Source organism: Sceloporus undulatus, chromosome 6 (assembly GCF_019175285.1).
Source record: "Sceloporus undulatus isolate JIND9_A2432 ecotype Alabama chromosome 6, SceUnd_v1.1, whole genome shotgun sequence".
Taxonomy (NCBI): Eukaryota; Metazoa; Chordata; class Lepidosauria; order Squamata; family Phrynosomatidae; genus Sceloporus; species Sceloporus undulatus.
In genome coordinates this window covers 53,554,928-53,576,666 of record NC_056527.1, presented here as the reverse complement: position 1 = coordinate 53,576,666, position 21,739 = coordinate 53,554,928, and the positions used below count along the sequence as shown (strand labels likewise).

The 21,739-nt window shown below is 41.5% G+C and overlaps 1 protein-coding gene across 1 annotated transcript in view; it reads right to left on the bottom strand.

Annotated features, from left to right (window-relative positions):
• SH3BP5 (SH3 domain binding protein 5) overlaps positions 1–21,505 on the bottom strand; it is a 49,476-nt gene extending 27,971 nt beyond the window's left edge. Inside the window, exons 1-3 of the mRNA XM_042474105.1 lie at positions 21,235–21,505; positions 16,399–16,461; positions 430–558 (exon numbers count right to left, since the gene is read on the bottom strand). Coding sequence (XP_042330039.1) covers positions 430–558; positions 16,399–16,461; positions 21,235–21,324 — 282 coding nt within the window. The 5' untranslated portion in view covers positions 21,325–21,505. The remainder of the gene's footprint in view (positions 1–429; positions 559–16,398; positions 16,462–21,234) is intronic.
• Positions 21,506–21,739: the final 234 nt, after the last annotated feature.

Below are 21,739 nucleotides of genomic sequence, written 5' to 3'. Positions count from 1 at the left end.
TGCAACAAACCCTCATTATATTTATCTGTCTAACAGTAAGGTTTCTCATGCCCCACTTAATTTTAAAAATGAAAATGAGAAGTTCCAAAACCAAGAATTGGTACTGATACAAGTACAGCTATGGAAAAAGATGATCATAAGTAGGTTACTCAAAGTTTCTGAGCCATCATTATGGGTAGGGATTGGGGGAAATAACAGAACAAATCCTTTGACAGCTTATACCTGTGTGGGTGGTACTTGCAACCAGAGGGAGGAAAGAAGAGACAGAAAATGTGTCATCAGTTCCAGGGAAAGTACATAGTTGAAATATCCACTCTGGCATCAGTCAAATTTCTTCACATCAGACATTATGAACAACACCACTGGGCTTCCAATATGCCCCCTGTGGCACAATTAGCAGCACAGGCTTTTCTATAATAATGTTCTTACCTGCCTCGCAACTCTCCGCGCTTCCCAGTAAGGTTTAGAGTCTTCTACAGCTTTCCCAATCTTCTTCACTAGTTCATCTAGTTTTATTGTTGCTTCAACTAGAACAGAACGGAATTTCTGACGAGCATCCTACAAAAAAGGAAAAAGCAGAAAACAACGTCACCAAGACTGTATTCTCAGACCAAATTTAATTAAGTAAGCCTGCCTAGGCACTGTAAGATGGATGAGTTTTGTAGAACATTCTTTCTGGAAAAATACCAGGAATATGGGTCAGACTTCTGAACCAAAAAATATTATGACAGTTATTGATGGCATTCAGATTTGAAGAGTATAAAATGGATGCCAGCATAACTAGGCTTCTGACTTTCTTTGGCAAGTCAAACCAGATTTAAGCAGACATCAATTTTTTTTTATTTCAAGAATTTATATTCCGTCTTTCCACAATGGGGTTCAATCTGTTGTTATAAATTCAAATGTGAAGAAAATAGTAACATTTTTGACTTCACACTAATGCCACCAATAACCATTTAGATTTTTTTTTCCTGTTTGGCAGAACAGAAAAACCTCAGTCTCTCTGTGTTTCCCCTCAGGCTCCTCCTTCTTGCCTTTGTGCATTATTTTTACTTCTTAAACTTATTCATTTACATGACCACACACACGCACATGCACACACACTAAATAGGTGTGACTAAACTAAATGACCTTTTGAATCAGATTGCACTATTCAGGTGTGCACTGTCCTATCTTGCCTCAAAAGTACACCCCCCCAAAATTAAAAATAGAAAACACCCTTTCACACAAAGAAGCTAAAAGATTAACATACATCCAAATGGATAAAATTTATCCACAATACCGAGTTATAGCAGTTTAATACCAATTTATTTATTATTTCTCCAACTTATGAAATCATAGGATTTGGTGAGGTACTTGGAATTCTTTGCCAGTGAGCTCTAATGTACACCACTAAATGACAATACTAGCAATGTCTTGCAGAGATTTTTAAGTATTCCTCACAAAACTATAAACCCCAAGACTCCACAGGATGGAGTCATGATAAAGTGGCAGCAAAATACAACAACTGTTTAGTGCACATTCTGGCCTGGATACCCTGCTAGAGTCCTAGTACCTAGAGTCAGTCACCCTTATTCTAGAAGTGTGAACTACTGCTAACTGTAAGATCAAGAGTTATGCACCCTCACACAGGCAAGATATGCTAAAGGAACTGTGCTCCTACCACTATATGTACTCACTATACACACACACACACACACACACACACACACACAAATGCATACTACCCAAGGCTGGTCACGTTGTTTATGTTGGCAACCAAAGTACAATAACCCTCAAGCATCTCTCCCTAGCTGCCTAGCAGCAACAATATTTAAATAGTTACAACCTGCTTCCTTTTTGAAACATAGCCACTTCACTGTGCTAAATGACAGGGCCAGATCTGCACCTCAAAGGAGGGGGGCAGGTTCTGTATGAGTCACAGTTTTGAGTATAACTGTGAGGACAAAAAAATCTACCACACCTCAATAGTGAGAACAATTGGATTGTATCAACTACCATATATTGCCAACTTTCTTCCATGATGGCAGCATATGGAGGTTCCCAAGTGGTGTCCCACCCAGGCACTGATCAAGCAATGACCTCAGTCAGCTTCAAGACTGCTCTCCATTAAACACAGAATGAGGAACCTGTGGTCTGGGGCATGTATGAGGCCCCTGCATGAATTTCACGCAGCCCAGCCTTATTCATTCTCAGTACTGCAGGTTCATTCTTGCTGCCTGGACGATCCCTCTAAAGATCACTCCATCTTCTGTTTCATGAGTGTATGTGAAAGAAATACAGGAGACAGGTGGGTGGCAAAGAACAAGTAATGGTGGCAGGTGCAGGAGCAGAGAAAAGCAACAATGCAGTCCTGCAGTGATGCAAATTCTGTCCCCTGTGGGATCCATTCCCACACAACATTAGATCTTGGCTCCACACTTCCTGCATGCAGCTCCACACTTTCTTTTCCCAGGAGTCAATGGTCTTTCATAGGAAAAGGTTCATCATGAATATGTGCCTACATGCATAATTCAGGTACATTCACTGCATGCACTTGCTCACACATACACACACACGACTGTTATGTACCTGTGCTGTGAATCAGACAAGCGAATAGTGGACACTCTCCTATGTGAAAAGTACTTTGAGTAGAACAAGGGAAACTGCAGCATGATGTAGTCATATGCCAAATATTCCTGGACTCAGCTTTCCCAGTCTGGTGACTGCCAGATATTCTGAGACTACAATTCTCATCAACTCTAATCAGCCTGGCCAATGATCAGGGATGACAAAAATTATACACCACGCATATGGTGAATACAAAATGTTGCAGCACACTGCCCTAAGAACTGTAGAGTGGAGAAACAAAACATAATATTCTGGTTCTTAATAGAAGTCCTGTCTTTGCTGTAATATCCAACAAGAATGGAAAAGCATAAATATAAAATAATAGGAGTTAAGTATTTTGTGTACATATACAAATACTCTTAACTATTCCTAATTTTCAACATCTTCTCACAGTGAGTGCTACAAATATAAGAAAGGCCATTCTGATTAAGACATGGGGAAAGCATGCACACACACCTTGTTCCATTCATTTTAAAGATATGGCATTGTCTATTAATTGGTAAACAGCTGGAATGATACTATAGTCTACCTACTTCCATTTTTGAGAAGCAAAACTATTTATTCATTGCAAGGATTAGCTTGACATCCAGACAGCAAGACAGGGGAGATAAATTGCAACATAAGCTGGTATATTAACCAGTGAAGCAAATATTTAAATTATAGCCATATTCTCTAAAGCAAACTACTGTACTTCTGATTCACTAAGAATTGTGTGCATCAGTTTTTATAACTTCACACCTACAAAAATAGATCAGAACGACAAGAACGACAAGAACAAAACCATAATACTGTATGTACTTTCTTAAGATTGGTAGGTGGGTGTAATACAGTACTAATGTAAGCAATTTGATCTTGTTAAATAAAACTGAGCTTTCTGTGAAAAGAAGGACTTGAGTTTATAATGCTTTCATTTTCCCATATTTAACAACAGAGTAAACAAAGGGAATGTGTTGTGGATTCTGGGGCATTAAAAACTAGCATATAGATCCAACTCCAGCACACAGACCAATATGAAGAGAGTAAAAAATATTCTTCAAAACTCACAGTGGATTAAGGTGGCCATGTATCCAACTTTACCAAGGACAATCTTCTTATTCAGTGGAAAATCCAGTTCAAATTCAGTTTAAAGATACAGTTGTCATGATTTGGAAAACGTAAGAACCATCTAGACATAGTGCACATTCTTGAAGAAGAAGGGGCATGAAAACAGCCATGAACAGGACCTGAGTAGCAGAGACTTGACTCAGCTCACATGATCATATTGATGTATTTTATTTCTATTTAATTCTTTCTAATTGTGTATCTCTATATATAAATAAATACATCAGATTTGTATTTAGAACATGCCCACTTTTGTTTCCTTTCTTTTCTTACACCTTCGGCAATTATCAGAAGCCAACCCAATTTCAACACCCTTTTAAAGTACAGTATGCAACAATTTTCTATGCAAAAACTGGACACATGCCCAGAAGATAAAAAAAAGTTTTATATTCTAGTCCTCAAGGACAGACATTCATTCTCCTGTGCTTCAGGGATGATAGGTTTTCCGTTATGTTGGTAACAGGCAGAGCATTAAATCCTCAGTTCTCTGGCTAGGAAACAGCTACACACTGTAGTCAAGGATGGGAATGCAATTTATTCTTTCCCTGAGCTTCATATAGCAGAAAGGTTGTACAGTATTATCCTCTTGACAGCCCACTACACTGGAATTGATATTCTATTGACAACCCATTACCCAGTAGAAAGGAATAAATTACTGACTATAAGATATGCTTGCTTTGAAGCAGCATACACTTTAAAATGAATTTAAATTTATTAATCCATCATTAAACCTTTAAATATTCAGAGTAAGTTTCCTGCATTTCAAGATGGCACATTTAGAAAAAATACAAATCTCAGCATAGGCAGGCTATATTCCTACACAGCAATAAGCCAGAATTTTTTAAAACCTTGGGTTGCCATGACCAAACTGGCTGTTAGCACTCACAATTCATTCTCTGTCACTTGGTTCCATGTGTGTGCCTTAAGGTCTCCTGCCAACTTATGCCAACCTCATGAATTTCATAGGATTTTCTTAGGCAAGGATACTCAAAGGTAGTTTTGCCATTTTCTGTCTCTGAAATATATCCTACATCACCAGGTATTTGTTGGTGGTTTCCTATCCAAGTACTAACCAGGACTGGCCAGGATGGGATCTGGTGCCTTTAGGATATTTAGGCCCTTGGCTCCTCATACAAGTGTTTTTTGTTTGTTTACAGCAGAAATTGTTTAGCTAAAGGTACTATAACCACAGGCAGAAGTAATTGAGGAGATGCTTTATATTCAGTGACAGAAATGGTTATGCCATTCAAAATGTTACCATAAGAGGTACCAATGAAAACAAAATCCATTCAGGAAGAGCACCAGTCAAAGCAAGGATGATCCACTCCAAACTTGTGATGAACAGTTTACATGAACATCCTAATGAAGCCCAACGACCTTTGATGGCGAACTAGCTGCTCTGACTCTCAGTTAAGTCCACTGTATCACATCTAATCTGCAAATGAATGCCAGTTCATTATTTTCTCACTAGCCTCTCCTTTTGAGGCAGGTATGACAACCTTTGTTTCTGTCACAGGACATCCAAAGCGACAACTGTTTCTGTGCTGGTTTCTCAGGTTTCACACTGAAGATGTAAACTTCCAATTTCTATTGTTCAACAACAGCTATCAAGTGACTGTGCTTGGCTGAGGAGGGAAGCAGATTATGGCGGGTTACAGACCGCCAAAAAATACGTATGGAATACGTATTAGGGTTAGGAAGGGGCAGTGCTTCTGCACCCCCCTAACCCTAGTACGTATTCCATACGTACAACATGGCGGCGCCCCTTCCACATGGGGGCCGCCATGTTTACGTATCAGACACATAGCATCCAGACGTGTCGCAGCGCCTATGACGTTGCGAATGCACCAGCGGCACCTCGCGACATCATAGAGGTGCCGCAAGAAGGAGCTCTATTTTGGAGCTCCTTTTTTGCTCCGCGCGGGAGCCGTACGGTGTGGCTGCTATGGCTCCCGCACGGAGGAAGTGGTGGCGGCGGCAGACCGCCTCAAAGCGGCAATCTATAACCCGCCTGAGTGATTCGTAGTCCATAAAAGTTGTTTGTCTTACTTCTGTGTATATATAATACAAAGGCTAACCAGACAAGAAAAAACATTCTTTGTCCAGATGGTTCTTAAGTTTTCCAAATCATGACAACTAGTCCAAGTTATGCAAGGAAAATCTACAAGTTACACCTCAATTTCTGCCTTGCACTGCACTGCCAGACACCAGAACATCCTCGTGGGGTGGGGGTGTAGCACATTCTAGCGAAGCACCCCATAAGTGTTTTAGAGTCATTTCGTCCTGAGGTCACAGCTGCTCTGCAGCAGTCCTCTCTGCACTTGACCAGCTGTCTTAGATCAATGGGCAATTTGATACTTCCTTTCATTCTTCATCACTACAGCATTCTGTTTCTTAAAACCATCAACAATGACTTATTCTGTTCCTTTTTGTTTCCAGGCAGGCCTTCCTTGGAACAAGTTCCCACAAAAATAGTCTCGCTTTTATCCATAAACATATGCGTATAAAGCAAGTTAAGAAACCAATTTAATGGGATTACACAGCATTAAAATCAATTTAATTTTAAACCAAGGGTGCTTTAAAACTCTTTCTGCAAAGATTACATCAGTTTTAAAGATTCATTTTCTGGTGAGTTGATATCTCACAGATAGAGCAGGGATGGCCAACTCTTGGAGTTGTGGGTAGGCCAAATTTTCACACCATAGTGAGCTTCAACAAGCCCATAAACTGGGAGGGGGGATTAAAAGGGTGGGGGAATCAAAACTGGAAGTGACCAGAAATCTACTTCCAGATCTGAAATTTTGGTTTTTTGGAGGGATTAGTGGATGGCCTTGAGAAAGGTAAGGGACATGCTGAAAACTTTCAGGAGCAGAAATCCTCCTTTTAAACAAAATCCCAGTGAGAGGCAGCACCAGTGGACCCTCAGTCCCGCAGGCTATACTTTGCCCACTCCTGACTTAGAGCATTGACTGGTCTTCTATTGTGGCCACTCAGAAATAAGCCATATGTTTCAGGCAACTTCCATAAAGAATCTACATTTGATTCAATGTGGGAGAATTCGGTGGGACTATCTTGTTGTGTGACACACAGACATTGCATCCTATGTTTGTCCATCATAGTCTCCTTCAGCAACACAGACTGGTCTGGGGGAAGACCCACCTGACTACGTGTGCATGGACACACATAATCACTTTATCCCTCTCTGTTGGCAAGAACACTGGATTCCAAAATGATGAGCTCTCATAACATATGTTCTGTTCACTCAAGGCTTCTAGCCATTCCTTGAAGATTTTTTTAAAAGCCACCCGCATACACAAAGCCCGTTCTGAGGTATACAACTTCCACTTTTGTCCCAGTTCTCCCACTCCATTCTACCTGGGCTGGACCCAAGAAATGTTGTTGCCTGAGGTAAGGGAAGATATGGCATCCATGCCCTCCTCCACTCCACATGCAAAAGCCAACCAGACTAGCATTTAGGAATCACTTTAATGTGAGAAACAAAATAAGCCAGTTCGTAGGATTCAGGAGAGGACATTACTAGTACACACAACTCTGGTCTCTAACAATTCACCAACACTCCCGACTCCTGCCCCCACCCAGCATCTGCCATCTAAGGTGCCCACCTCTGTCTCCCTAATGGTAAGGCCAGCCCTGATATTTTTTTCTCCCAGATCCATCTTAAAAGCTCTCAACTATTAATCCTGAACCACTGTATTCTGTCCAAACAAACACTGCTAAGCTTCAAATATCCACAACATTTTAACACAGGTTTGAGCAACATCAGGTCAGAAGTCCAAAGGCATATCTCTATCCTGCAACACGGAGATGTCTGTTAATAGAGTAAGCAGCTTGAAACACTTTCCATGGAAGTCCCAAGTCCTTTCCCACCCAGAACTTAGAAGCATGGGGGGGGGAGATTTGGGCTAGCATCCTTAGTCCATGCTAGCTGGGGGATTCTAGGAGCTGTAGTCCAAAGTAGCAACATTTCCAACTTCTGTTCCCACCTACGTGGGAGATGCCTCTTAATTTTTCAGTGCTTTTCTGTCCTTTTACCTTTCCCTCAGACCTCAGCATTTATGTTCTAATGCCTTCAGGTTCTTGCACTGCCTGAACTAGGCAAGACATATGGTTGCCCTCTGTGCTAACTATGAACAGGAGTGTGTTGCTGCTGTCCCTGCATGTTTTGTGTCAAGAGCTCAGAGAGGCTTGAGACACAGTTGAGTGCAAACTTTGGAGAAGACTTCTGTTTCAGTTTGTTTACCAACAGAAGCCTACCCAGCAACCAGTAATATAACCAGATAGCATTTTTTACCACTCCCAGATAATTCACTCCATATTGCTCCCACCAATATGCCAGACATGCCAGCTCCACTGCATATGAAACTTGTGCCCTGCTGGTTCCTTTTGTCCCTAAGGGCAACTAGACGTCTCTCACTAGGGAAATGGCTCAGGTGAATATGTTAGAGGGAAGCTAAATCACACATACACCATATACTCCAATCTGTAAAGGAGGGACGTAGGACAAATGTTTCAATGTACCTAACTGGCAGGAAGCAGCAGTAGTGTCACTAGGTGGTGCCTACCGCACAGGGTGACACCACCAAAGGGAGGAGTGACACCCAGAGAGTGCCCCCACCTCCCTGCCATGTATTATGGCTCACAGCAGGGAGGGAGAAGGCCCAATCCTCCCATCCCTGCCTTACCCTGAAAGGCATGATTTTAAAGTTTTGCAAGGCAGTGAGGGTAAAGGTCCAGCGATCCTCCCATCCCTGTCCCCTTTGGCTTTACTTTAGAGTAAAGCCATGCGGGGCAGGGAGGGAGGGGCCTCTTTTGGCACACCTTGGTATGGGATGCCATTGGGAGGCAGATGTGGTGCCCTTCCTGGCCAAACATGCATGGGAGAAGTGAGGACAGTTTAGCTGAACTAACTCCCTGCATAACCCCCCTCCTTCACCTGTTCATGCAAAACATTGCAGAGAAAGAAAAAGCATCATTTTACTCAAAACATTCTTTACGAACAGGGTCTGGAACAACATCCTGCAGAAGTGGCAATATCTATTTTTATCTCTGTGCACCATTTTTCTTGTCTATGAATTGTGTGCGCAAGCACTGTTGTGGATAAAGCCTGATTCTATGTGGCATGTGAAATCTGTCAAGGGAGATGGTATTGGGGCCATGGCAGAGGTGGAGTGGAGAAAATCACCAAACAGCACGGGTCACCAAATATACCTAGAAGTGCCTGAGTTCATGTCTCTTGCAGTTTAAAAAAAAAAACACAACCTAGTAGTCTCTTGTGGCAAGGCTATCACTTAGCGCTTCTGTCCACAGAATTTGGGGATATAATCTCATGTGACAAGTACAGCAGTTTTCATCTGCAACAGGCATCATTGCTAGGAAAGCTTGGAATCTTGAAAGGCTTCCAAACAACTTGAAGATCAAACTACATGTGACATAAATTGTGTGTAAATAATTAATTAGCACTATTAAAAGTTTAAAAGGTTCTATGGGATAAGGGAGCACAAGCATGGTTGAGAAATTTGCCTCTCCTCATCATCATATATCTACTACTTTCCCTGAAAGAGAAGCTCTTGTAGTATGCATTAATATGAACTTATCCTCCAGTATTAAAAGCAGCTGGAGAGGGGGTCATCAGGACCACTGAGGAGGAAAGGATAAAAACTCCTCCCTGCATTGATCTGTCTCAGCCTCCTTGCTGCCACAATTCACACATATCCATACAAAACAGCTACTTAAATTTTAACAAAATGAACACATTAATTCCTTCCACACAATTAATGTTACGTCTCATTGGAAATTACCCTTGACCAACGTTCTGCTTATACAACTGTTGAGATGCTCTGAAGATGAATGCACAGAAGCCTTCCATTCTGGACCAGAACTAAAGTTGTTAGTGCTAGGATATTAGTGTACAGAAACACGGGGGGGGGGGGGGTAATCTGGCAATTTACAATAGGACTAAACTATTACAGTTTAGCTTTGAAGGTATCATGTCCCCTCAAACACATTTAAATGCTAGAACTGTGCTATATTGATTTCTTTTGAAGGGTATGTATAATTTTGATATGAATAATATAGGTATTTTTATGTTATAGTTCATTGAATGTTGTCCTGTCTTTTTAATAATTACAATATATGTGTATTTGTATTTGTTTCCAGACCCTGAAGAAGGCCTTTCTCATTGTGACCAAAACATATTGGGCTTTTTTTACACTGAATAAACAATTGGCCATCCTGGAGCACGTGGAGCTTGTCTCCTCATTGTTTTCAACCGATACAAAGAACAACATGCTTCTCCTCTCTTTCTGTGCACAGAAACAAACCGGACGGGCAGTTGAATCTTACTTTAACAGTGATAAGGGGACCATGTCCTCCACTGTCCCCAAGGGCCTGTGTAGGTCAAGACAGGGTAAATTATAGGCACAGCTTTGTCTGGAATGGACAAGGGACACAGGAAGAATGATGGGGGGAAGCTGCCATTGTCGCCTCTAGCTTCTGATACCAAAGGAGAATTTGCCTCACTCTGCCTGATGATGATGCTGGCTGTGGCATAAAGCAACACTGGCTAGTCTTCTTAAACAGTATGGTATTAAAAAGCGCTCCCTTCACAAGCGCTTCAGTCATGAACAGGAATATTAGACAAGGCATAAATTAAAATCTCTCCAAGGGCTTCCATAATCCTTTGCTGCAGCATTAATGCTAGCTCGGCACTCTGAGCCAACAGACTTATGGATTTTAACCAAGTAAAAAGGCTCATTAAGAACAAACAGATTAATTTACATGCAACCATCAACAGTCCAATGCCTCTCACAATCCATTCTCTCTTTGTCTCACTGAGACCACTACAGCAATCCACAAAGCACTCCACTAAGGTCATCGGTACAGCAACAATTGCTCCAGAGGGCAATAAGGCATGGGCAAGGAGGAGACAAGATGTTATTTATTGCCTTACAGAGTAGAGGATGCTTGACTAAAACCATGTTGTTGTTGTTGTTGTGCCTTCAAATCATTTCCGATTTTTGGAGACCTGGCCTAAGGCAAACCTATCATGGGGTAGACCTGGCCTAAGGCAAACCTATCATGGGGTTTTGGGGGGGGGGTTGAGAGTGTATGACTCACTGAAGGCCCAGTGGGTCCAAACCCTGGTCTCCAGAGTTGTAGTCCAACACTCAAAACACTACACCATGCTGGCTCTCAACAGACTGCTAGTCAAACTTTTAAAGACACATTTTAAGAGAGCACCACACCCTTCTCCTGTTTCTTCTTTGCTATGGAAACTGTTTTAATTGAATGAAAACTGCCCATAGTTTGTTCTCATAACACTACTTTAAGTGCCAGTCATGTGTGTCCAATACTATACGCTGAATTCAGATTCTGACATAAGATCTCAAGTTACTCTAAATATAGGAATTACTTGCTGTGTGCAAAAGTTGAGACAAATGCCCAAAACCAGTCAGCATGCATTGGAATGTAACACAGGGTAGGTACCCTTTTCTTATATGGCAAACAAGAGTACTAATGACTGGAAGAATACGCAAGGCTTGTTTTTTATTCTGCTCACAACTTGCAATCCAACAAGCCTAATATTGTCCACCACCTTTGAACTAGAATTTATTATGTACTTGATTCATTTAAAACATTTCTACTTTCCCACATTTTACTTTTCCACATTTCTACTTCATATTTCTTTCAATGATCTCATAGGTGTATAGATGGTTCTTCTCCATACACACATATCCCAATATTTTATTTTCACAACAACTCTGACAAATAAATCAATCTAAGCAACAGCTCCTTAATAGCTGAGCAGAGATTTGAAACCTGACCCCTCATTGGGCCAGTTCTACCTTTAGGTCAAATGAGGCAAAGAGGGCAGCAGTGGTAGCCTCCTAACTATTCCTCAAGAACTGTCCAGCAGTTCCTTTCAGTTGATGAGCAAAGCTATGTTTGGCAGTACTACTCAAAATGATGGCAGTGTTCATCCACAAGCTATCAGTTGCCAGTCCACAGCAAGTTTCCCAGAAAGAAAGAAACAATTGTAGTTAAAAGGCACCAATATGTCCCTGACCCATTGGGGAAAAAAGCCAGGCAATCCCACACATTATATATCTTATGAAGCACTGGTTTATGTCACACAGCTTTCCATGTACATGGGGGAGATGGGTCTAAACTAGCCTGTTGTATTAGATCTGGCAGAAAACATTATTCAATTGTAAAATTCAGCTGGCTGTCCATTCACCTTCTGAACATCAATTTGAAGAGAGCATCATGTTGTCCTTTAGCATAACTAGCAAAATGCCTAAAACCAAATGCATTTGAGGAAGTAGACTTAAGTCTATGAAAGCTCATGCTGCCAACTTTTTTCTTTTAGTTAGTCTCAAAGGTGCTACTAGGTCTCTCTACATACTGATTCTACAGACTAACACAGCTGTATCTGACTAACTACTGCTATTGCTGTAGTCCAACATTCTAACCAAACTGCCACAATGGCTGCTAATCCACCTCACTGTGTTGCACGCCCAAGCAGATAACACACATCATATTTATTGTATGTTCAATTTGGTTGGTAACACGAGTTGTGCAGTCCTTGAACAAGTGCCCAAAAGACAGTGGAAAGATTTTGCTAGAAGCCAAGTGTAAAAAGATGGGTCCATTTCTTCACTGTTATGCCCCCAAAAGAATGAAGAGCTTGAGAAAAAATAACCGTATACCAGTACCTCAGTTCCCTGGAACACCCTCTCACCATCACCAGCATGGCCACTTTGGAAACCATAGTGTGTATATAAATTTTTCTGAGGTCTTAAAAAAGACCATAACAGACAACTATTTCTAATGCCAAATAGCAAGAACAGCCTTGTTTTTTGTTTTTGTTTTTTAAAGAAGCAGCTTAAAGGAAAATCAAGTTTTCTAAACCCAGCTCTCTGTCAAACAGACTGGTGGAAGAGAGATGAAAGAACTCAATGCACAGGAACCAAGCAGACCAATATGAAAGAAGAACTGAGAGAACCCACATATTCACATTCATAAAATTCTTAAAGTCACATAAGGCTACCAAATACAAGGCTAAGCAAGATTATGTGTCACCTCTGATTATTTATCTTCCCATGAATGTAGAGTGAGAGCCAGTATGGTGTAGTGTTTTGGGCATTGGACTATGACTCTAGAGACCTCAAAGGAAGCAAAGGCAAATCCCTCTGAACAAATCTGGCCAATAAAACCCTGTGATAGGTTTGCCTAAGGTTTGCTGTAAGTTGGAAATGACTTAAAGGCACATTAACAACAGAATAGTGCCTCCACATCACTGTCCTTTCAGACAAAAACAACCTCCTGCTGTCTCCAAACTACAGACAGACATGTCCTCAATTGCCCTTTGTGATGATCAGTACCCAGAGGCCATATTAGAGACCTCTTATCTGAAATGGATAGAGTGCCCCCCCATTACCTCTAACCCTTTGGCAAGTTACTGACAACTATGTCTGACACAATGACCACAGTCAACTGGAGGATGAGAATGAAAGTTTAAATGTCAAGTGACAGCAAACACTATATTAACTCCTCTTTCAAAACAGGGTGGGGAAGCACATATAAATTAAGATGGACAGGAACAAATGGAACAGATGTATGTAGAAGAGGGTATAAAGAGAGGCAGATAATAAAATTGTACATATTACACATCAACTAAATTTGTCTGTACAGTTGCCATGTTGTTTTCCTGACAAACAAAATGTTATCACATGCTTCCATCTGTCAGACGTAGGACACTTAGAGATCTACTGCTTTAAAAATCATCACTATTTGGAGATACTGTTTTAGCTATTGTATACAGTAGTAGTGATGTGGATAGTCTAGAAAAAACAGAACTGAGAAATGTTCTGTAAACTTTTCCAGTTCTCTAAACATTTGTATCTGATTTAGCATATTTGACTTACATGTTACATTCAAATCCACTGAAAACTTTATGTGGAAATTATTTCACTCAAATATTTATAATAAGGTAGAGAACTGCATAAACTCCCCTTATATTTTATTAAACAAACCCAACTAAAACCTGAACGAACATTGTTTTAGGACACATACCTAAAGATATGTATGTGATATATCTTACATCAACAGCCTAACTTTCTTTTGCAGCATCTTTGATATTAATTGTGAGGAAAAAGTTGATAGCATAAACTTTCGTAGAAGGCTCCAGTAGAAAGAAGATGGTTGCATAAGCGTTTGACAAAGCAGGCTTAAGTCTACAAAAGCATATGCTACCAACTTCTTTCAGTCTTAAAGGTGCTACAAGATCCCTTTGCATACTGATCCAGCTATGTCTTTGATACCTTTTGCTGAAGTATAACTGTAGCACCTTCAGCTTCACTCTTGCACTATTTACCAGTTCCAGTTCAAGCTGAAAAAAAGTCTGAATCAGTACAACTAATGGAATGTTCTATTTCAGTAAAAGATGGATGTAAGACTGTGAGCATGGGCAACTTAGCTTGTATTGTGTTTGACTTGACTACAGTATTTGTATTTCTGATTGAGAAGAAAGAGATCTGCAGGCAGAAGGGAGTATGGAAACATTTTCCATTTAGAAAAAAAATTGCAGATTTTTTTACCTTTCATTTCTGTACCGTAGGCAAACTGATTGAGTATATAGATTAACAAATAAACAATATAAATCTTTTCCAGCAAATACCCATATGGGTTGGTTACATTCTGCATTTAAGCACGCTTGAAGCCCGCTGCAAGCTATTAGATCAACTAGACAAAAACCAAGCAACTAAACCCATTCTGCAAGCACAGCAAGACAAGGATTGTTAAATGGACATTGAGGGGGAAATGAGGGTGTATCCTTTTCCATCCAAACATTTTTGAGGCATGGTAGAAGACTCACACACCTTAGAATGCTGCCCATAGCCCACACTGAACATACTTCATTTTATGTGTTCTTCATTTACTCTTCTGTTTGTGTTTTTAATTTATAATAATAATTATTATTATAATTATAATTATACATACCCTGCTCTTCAGCCAAAAGGTTATCAGAGTGGCTTACAAATTGTTAATTAGAGATTTCCCTGCCCTCAGGCTTACAATCTAAAGAGTCAAGACACAAAAGAAGAAGGAATGGCAGTGGGAAGGGGGGAAATCCAGCAGAATTTCTCTCCAAGGAGGCCTGGACCATGGTAGATGGACTAGAGGGAGGGCCTTCTTCTTTTCAGGCAAGGCCTGATGGATCTTGCTTGTCTTTCTCTCCCTCTGGATGGTGGATGGAGGAAGGACCTTCTTCTTTCAGGAAAGGCCTGATGGAGCTGGCCTGACCTTCTCTCCCTCTGGATGATGGTGGAGGGAGGGAAGGCCAAGGATATGTTTCCTTGGGCACCTTTTAGGGCTGGGGGAAGCATCAGGTAAAAGTATATAGATAGTGAAAAGCCAGGATTCTTGCCTTACTGTGAGGAACCAGTGTGCTGATACATGAAGCCCATTCACTTCCACTTCCCTTTCCCCGCTATGTAAGTGGGTAAAACCATCCCTGGTGGTTTGAGAGATGGTAAACAAATGTTTGCAAAAGTAAGTACAGCGCATCATTCCCTTACACAGGGATCTGTTCCGGACGCACACACACACCCCACATAAGGGAAAAAACACGTATGCTCAAGCCCCAGTAGAAGTAATGGGGCTTGTGCACGTGGCACACCGCAGGATGCGCACCACAGGCCTGTGCCCCATTACTCTTTCCAGGGCTCGAAAGGAGTTTTACTGGCATGGCTTCCTATAATGCAGGCGTGCTGTAAAAATCCAGGAAGGGTTAGTTTATTATGCCAACTGAACCTATAATCCTAATTTGTTGTTGTCAAACAAGACAAGATTTATAAGGCCATTAAAAACCCTGGGTCATTTGGGAGGAACAAAGTAGAATCTTGGGTCCAGACAATGAGCTATTCCTCCTAGCCAGTTTCACACTGAAAAGTGGAACAACAGAGGATTAATCAGGACTGTACCTGCCAAATGGGGACAGCCAAAGAGTATATGAACTATATCACTAGAGCTCTCCAGCAGGGAATTCTAACTGTCTTCCCAAACTACAAATCCCATGGAGCTGTGACAGTGAAAGTAACCTTGTAGTATAGGTACACAACCTCTAATGAAGTAGGGTTAAAACAAACATGGTTGCTGCTCTGAGAATTTTCCTTGATAGTAAGAGCGTACATTACGTGGATGAAACAACTGTGTTTCTCTAATTTCTTGCATTCTTAAGTATGGTTGGGTAATCCTGGAAATGGCAGTGAAGGAACTGCAAGAAATTCAAAAGCACTGTTTGCATACCTATATGGAGGATTAATTACCATTTTGATTGCTATGTATTATCTCTTGGTGTAGGATACATCAGAGGATTAACGGAATTTGGAGCACTATACATAGTAATGTCATTCCATTTCAGTGACTGAGCAAGACATGTGTATGACCTACTTTTGCTTTATCCACTGGCTTAAGCCATGCAGACACTCTTGTAAACATATATATTATATATATAATTTCAGGGTTTCTTAGGAATGTTTTAGTAGGTAACACAAAAATGGAAATGAATAACATTTCCTACCAAAAATGTTTTTAAAATAAAATGTACAGCAAAATTCCACACAAGAATGCAGCTCAGACAAAGCAACAAGGAAAAAACAGTACCTCAAGCTCGGTTTCTCTCCGATTAATATCATCTGTAGATTGATTCAGCTTTTCTAGTTCTCCCTGGAAGAAAGCCAAGAAAAGAACGAGAACATGTTGAGAAATAAGACACTGACAGTACTGGGAAAGAGTCGGGTTATTAAGTGTCATCTGGCATTTCACACAGGGGCCCCAGCTGGAATGTTAAATGGAAACAGAAGGATGGAAGACATTTGAAAGCAAGGCTGAACTTTTACTGCATTAAGGCTTCTGTGGCAATCAAGCAAAAGAAGACAGACTTTGGACACTTTTTAAGGTTATGTATCAGTACTTTCTAGTTTAACTTCTAACATTATTCAATTTTTAAGTTCAATTTTACCTCTTCATTATGAATCACGTGCAGAACTTTAAAAAGTTTTTTAATGCTATATACATCCCAGAATGCTCCAACCAAACATTTTTATAAGAGACCTAGACTTCTGCCCAGTTACAGAAAAATCAGAGTTTGAGAATGCACCAAATTTCCATTTATTAAGATTCTAGTTTTCAGTGTTGTCTCTTTTTCTTCCCCACTTTTATAATTTATGTGCAATATTTTAAAATTAAAGCCCAAAATTATTAGATTACACTTTAACCTACTACCCCTCCAAGAAGCTCAGGTATGTGCACATTGTTCTCTCCCCTGTCCCTCATTTTATCCTAACAACAGCCCTGCAAAGTAGGTTAGCATGAGATAGTGACTGGTTCAAAATCACACAGCAAGTTGGAATTTGACCTTGTCTCTTGCCACTTTAATCCAATGTACTACCCACTAATATTCAGTATAATCTATAGCCTGTTTAGGATAATGGACCAAGGAAATAGGAGAAGTAGAGAGGAAAGCAGTATTATGGCACATTTATATTGTCTTTTACCATATCCACAGGCTTCAGGTTTTTGGAAGAACATTTGACAGCCATGTAGGAAGATGAATTTAAAACTACAGTTCACATCTTCGCTTTTTTTGTGTGACATGATCTAACAGGTTCTAGCTGAAGACCATTTATAACCTTCCATTCACTGCTTTCTCCAGCCTCACTGATCTGAACACATTTAAGAATGGCTTTTTCACATTTCAGCTTTTCCTCCTTGTACAGAAAGGTCCTTTATTCCCCAGTAAACAGCATGCTGCATGATCCCTTTCTTTTCCCCTGACCATAGACTTCTACAGAAATAACATTTCTTGGTTAGTCTTCCTCCCTACCCCATCTGCCCCACTAAAAAACTGACAAGAAGAGGGTAAGCCTCACCAATTTTACTGGAACAGCGTATGAATATTATCGTTATTATCATTATTATTTTCAAAGGGACATATGTGTACACCAGAGAAAGGCATGCAGTATTTTACATTTTATTTCTAATTTTAAATCTGAGCCATTTTTCCAGCCCCAAACCTTACAAACTAAGAGCAAATTTAAAAATACAAAGATACAAGAAAACAAACCCAACACACCAGTCATAATCGTCATTAACAAAATTAAACGTAGCAAGAACACTAATGATAAAGCAGCAAACATAAAAAAATAAAAACAAAACTACCCTTTAATTTGTAGTAATAAAGCCATTTTTACAGCTTGGCAAGAGGTCTAATGTGGAGGCCACACAAACATCTAAAGAAGGGAATTCCACTTCAGGTGCTGCTACTCAAAAGGCCCTGTCCTCCTAATCACCAGCAACCACAGCTATGATATGACCAAACCCCAAACAAGACTTGTTAACAACTTCAGCCCAAACTGGCAGAAATAGGAATCAGCACACAATCGTAAGCTAATACACACTGACCTCTCCATAACAGGACTGCATCAGGGTTAACAAAACTGGACAATTTATCTGAGATAGGATGGGAAGAGGGGGGATGAGAGGTTACTTCTCTCATTCATTAACCATTTTGTTGTTGCTGTTTTGGATTAATAAACTAATTAGTATGGAACAAGATCCCACCCTGAGCTGCATACTGAACTAAACACCTTCAAGTTCCCTTCCAAACCCCTCATTCTCAAGGTTCGGAAAAGGAGCATCGCTTGGTAATGCACCCTGGGCTTTAACCACACCTGCGTTGTTGTTGTTGTGCGCCTTCAAGTCATTTCCTACTTATGGGGGAAACCTACTGCAGGGTTTTCTTGGCAAGATTTGTTCAGAGGGGGTTTGCTTTTGCCCTCCTCTGACACACAGAGAGTGTGACTTGCCAAAGACCACCCAGTGGGTTTTCATGGCCAAGCAGGGATTTGAACCCTGCTATCCAGAGTCTTAGTCCAATGCTCAAACAACTACTGAACACCACACTGGCACCTGTATCAGTTTTCAAGTGTACACACTACAGAGTACTCCAAGAGATACAGAAGTCTCCGTCTGCCTTCTCTATATGCATACACACATATATACGTTGTTGTATGCTTTCAAGTCATTTCTGACTTATGGCGACCCTAAAGCGCACCCATTTTGGGGTTTTCTTGGCAAGATTTGTTCAGAGGTGGTTTGTCATGGCCATCCTCTGAGGCTGAGAGAGTTGTGATTTGTCCAAGGTCACCCAGTGGGTGTACAGAGCTGGGACATCTCAAAATGTTTGTGCAGCCTACTACACTTGGCATCTTTTCAGTCCTATTCTGTCCTTCCTATTACCATCAGAACTCCAGCTCCCATGGCCAACCCTGACATTAGGCAAGGTGAGGCAAATGCCTCATGCAGCAGATTTTAAATGTCACACTAGATCAGCAAATAACTGGCACCGTGTTGTTGCTAAATGGGCAAGGGGAGAGGACTTGGGTGAGATTTCCAGCCTTATAGTGCCGAAATGACTCTCTGTTCAGCCATGGAAACCCACTGGGTGAGGCAGTCACACGCTCTCTGCCTCAGAAAAAGGCAAAGGCAAAGCCTTCTAAACAAATCCTGTCAAGAAAACCCTATGCCTTAGGACTGCCATATGTCAGAAACGACTTGAGGGCACACAATAACAAGGTTCCCAAACACCTTGACTGGGTTTGGGTCCTCCTAGGCACCTTGCCTTGGATGGGCAGGGATAGCCAATGGCTACTGCTGCACCTCAGGAGTCAAAATATCTTGGACCAGCCTTTCTAAGACTGTCCTTAACAGCTGAGGAGACAGAAAGGTGACCTGCCAACAACAACTAGAAAGACTGCCAACACGAGAAAAACAAAGGAGTAGTTGGGGAGAGTCTGCTTTGTAAAAGGTGACCATATATGCTCCTTTTCCAGGGCATGTCCTACATGTCAACCTTCTGTCTGGGAAGAATTCCACAATGTCCTCTCTTTTGAGCATGCCTAAGGAGCATGAATTTATATGTATATTTGTGTTTTTAGCTTTTATTTGGTCGTGTCCTACATTTATCTTGAATGTCTTACTCTTTGCGGTGCCTTATCCTCTTGTGGTCATGACATCTGGTCACTCTGGGTATGTAACACCCACCCACGCTTTGAAGGAGGAAGGGGTGTCGATTTCTAAAGCAACCTTTGCAAGAGAAATGATGGGGGAACGTATCTGGTTTAATGGGGGGGGGGGTTCAAGCTAGCCCTCCTTGCCTCCATGAAGTCAATGATGGCCACAAAAAGGAGACACAGGAGAAGTAGAAAGAAAGACAAGTAGGAAAAAGGAACTGGGTGGTAGTATAAAAAAGGGGAGAAGGCTAGGAAGGTACGGATGGAATATTAATTTAGTTGCAGTACTGTATGTTAATATCTTTAGGTTTAGGTGTCTCTCAATCTTGTTTATAAATGTATGTTTTGTGGATAGGTAGGATTTATGTGTTTTCAGTTTTCAAGTGTGCCAACGTCCATGTGAGTGTAAGCATAAATGTTTAATAAATATATTTTCTAAATAATAAAAAGGAGAAGCAGAGGGGCAAAGAGAAATCATGCACATGCACCATTCCCATGCTGTGGAATTACAAGGCAGTTGGGAGGCGAAGGAAAGGAAGAAAAAAGGGGAGAAAAAGAGAGATATCTGCAGAGAAGCACAATAAGGAGAGGCCGACCCCCGCCTGCTCCTTCCTTTATCCCCACATAAATCCCATAAAAGCCTCCCAGCAATGCAACCAGGATGACCAAATGCCCTCCTTTCCCAGGACGTGTCCTCATTTCCCAGCCTTCTCTCCAGGAGGGATTCCAAAAGGTCCTCCATTTTGAGCAAAACTAAGCATTACATTTATATGAATGGTTTTTAGCTTTTATTTTTGGTCTCTTCCTACATCTGTCTTTTCCAGGACCTGTCCTCCATGCCCACCTTTGGTCCAGGAGGGATCTCAACAGCTCTTCCATTTTGAGCTGGGCTGAGAAGCATTATATTGATATGAGTGGTTTTTTGGCTTTTATTTTGGTCACTTCTTACCTTTTTTCCCTTTTCCAGGACCTGTCCTCCATTCCCACCTTCTCTCCAGTAAGGATTCCAAAAAGCCCTCCATTTTGAGCAGGGCTGAGAAGCATCTATATATGAATGGTTTTTAGCTGGTAGTTTGGTCACTCCCTACACTTGGCTTTTCCAGGACCTGTCCTCCATGCCCACCTTCTCTCCAGGAAAGGAGTCCCAAAAGCTCCTCCATTTTGAGCATGCCTAAGAGGCTGCATGCATTTTGACAGCAGTGTTCTTCTGAGCTTTCCCTTTGGTCCTCCCTTTTTTTGGTGAGGAGGACACCCCTTGTGGTCCCCAAACCCTGACCACACAACCCATGCCCACAAACACACCCAACAACAACACAACGCCTGCTCTGCAGGGGCGCTGCAATGGTGCAATGGTCCTCTCTCAGACCCTCTCCTCCTTTTCCTTCCCTTCTCCTGCAAATGGAGGCACATATGGCCCTTTCCTCACCTGAATGCGGGGGTCCACCTCTTCCTCCTCCTCCTCTTCTTCTTGGAGACCCCCTTCCTCTGCCTTGGTCCTCCTCAATCCAGGCTCCATTTTGGCTGCTCGTTAGCCTTGGAAGGAAGGAAAGAGGAGAAGAAGGAGAAGCCCTGGGCGTTACAATACCCCTCCAAAGCCAATGTGGGATGATAATATATAAAACACAAGTCAGGAGGCCTCCCTTTCCCTCGCTCTCCCTCCCCTTCACGCCTCAGTCCCAGCCCCAGAAACTGGGAAGGCGAGGAAGAAGGAGGAGGAGGAGGCGGTTCTCATGAAGAGAAAAGAAGGAGGGACGCCCCTCAGGCTGCATTTGCCTCCCTCAGCAGCCGCCTCCTCCTCCTTTTTCCCCGGCTGACAGGGCTTGAGGGGACCTTTATTGCATCCACACAGGGGAGATAATCCGCTTTGAGGGCGCTTTTGACTGCCACAGCTCCCATGCTGTGAAATTCTGGGAATGGGAGTTTGTTGTGGC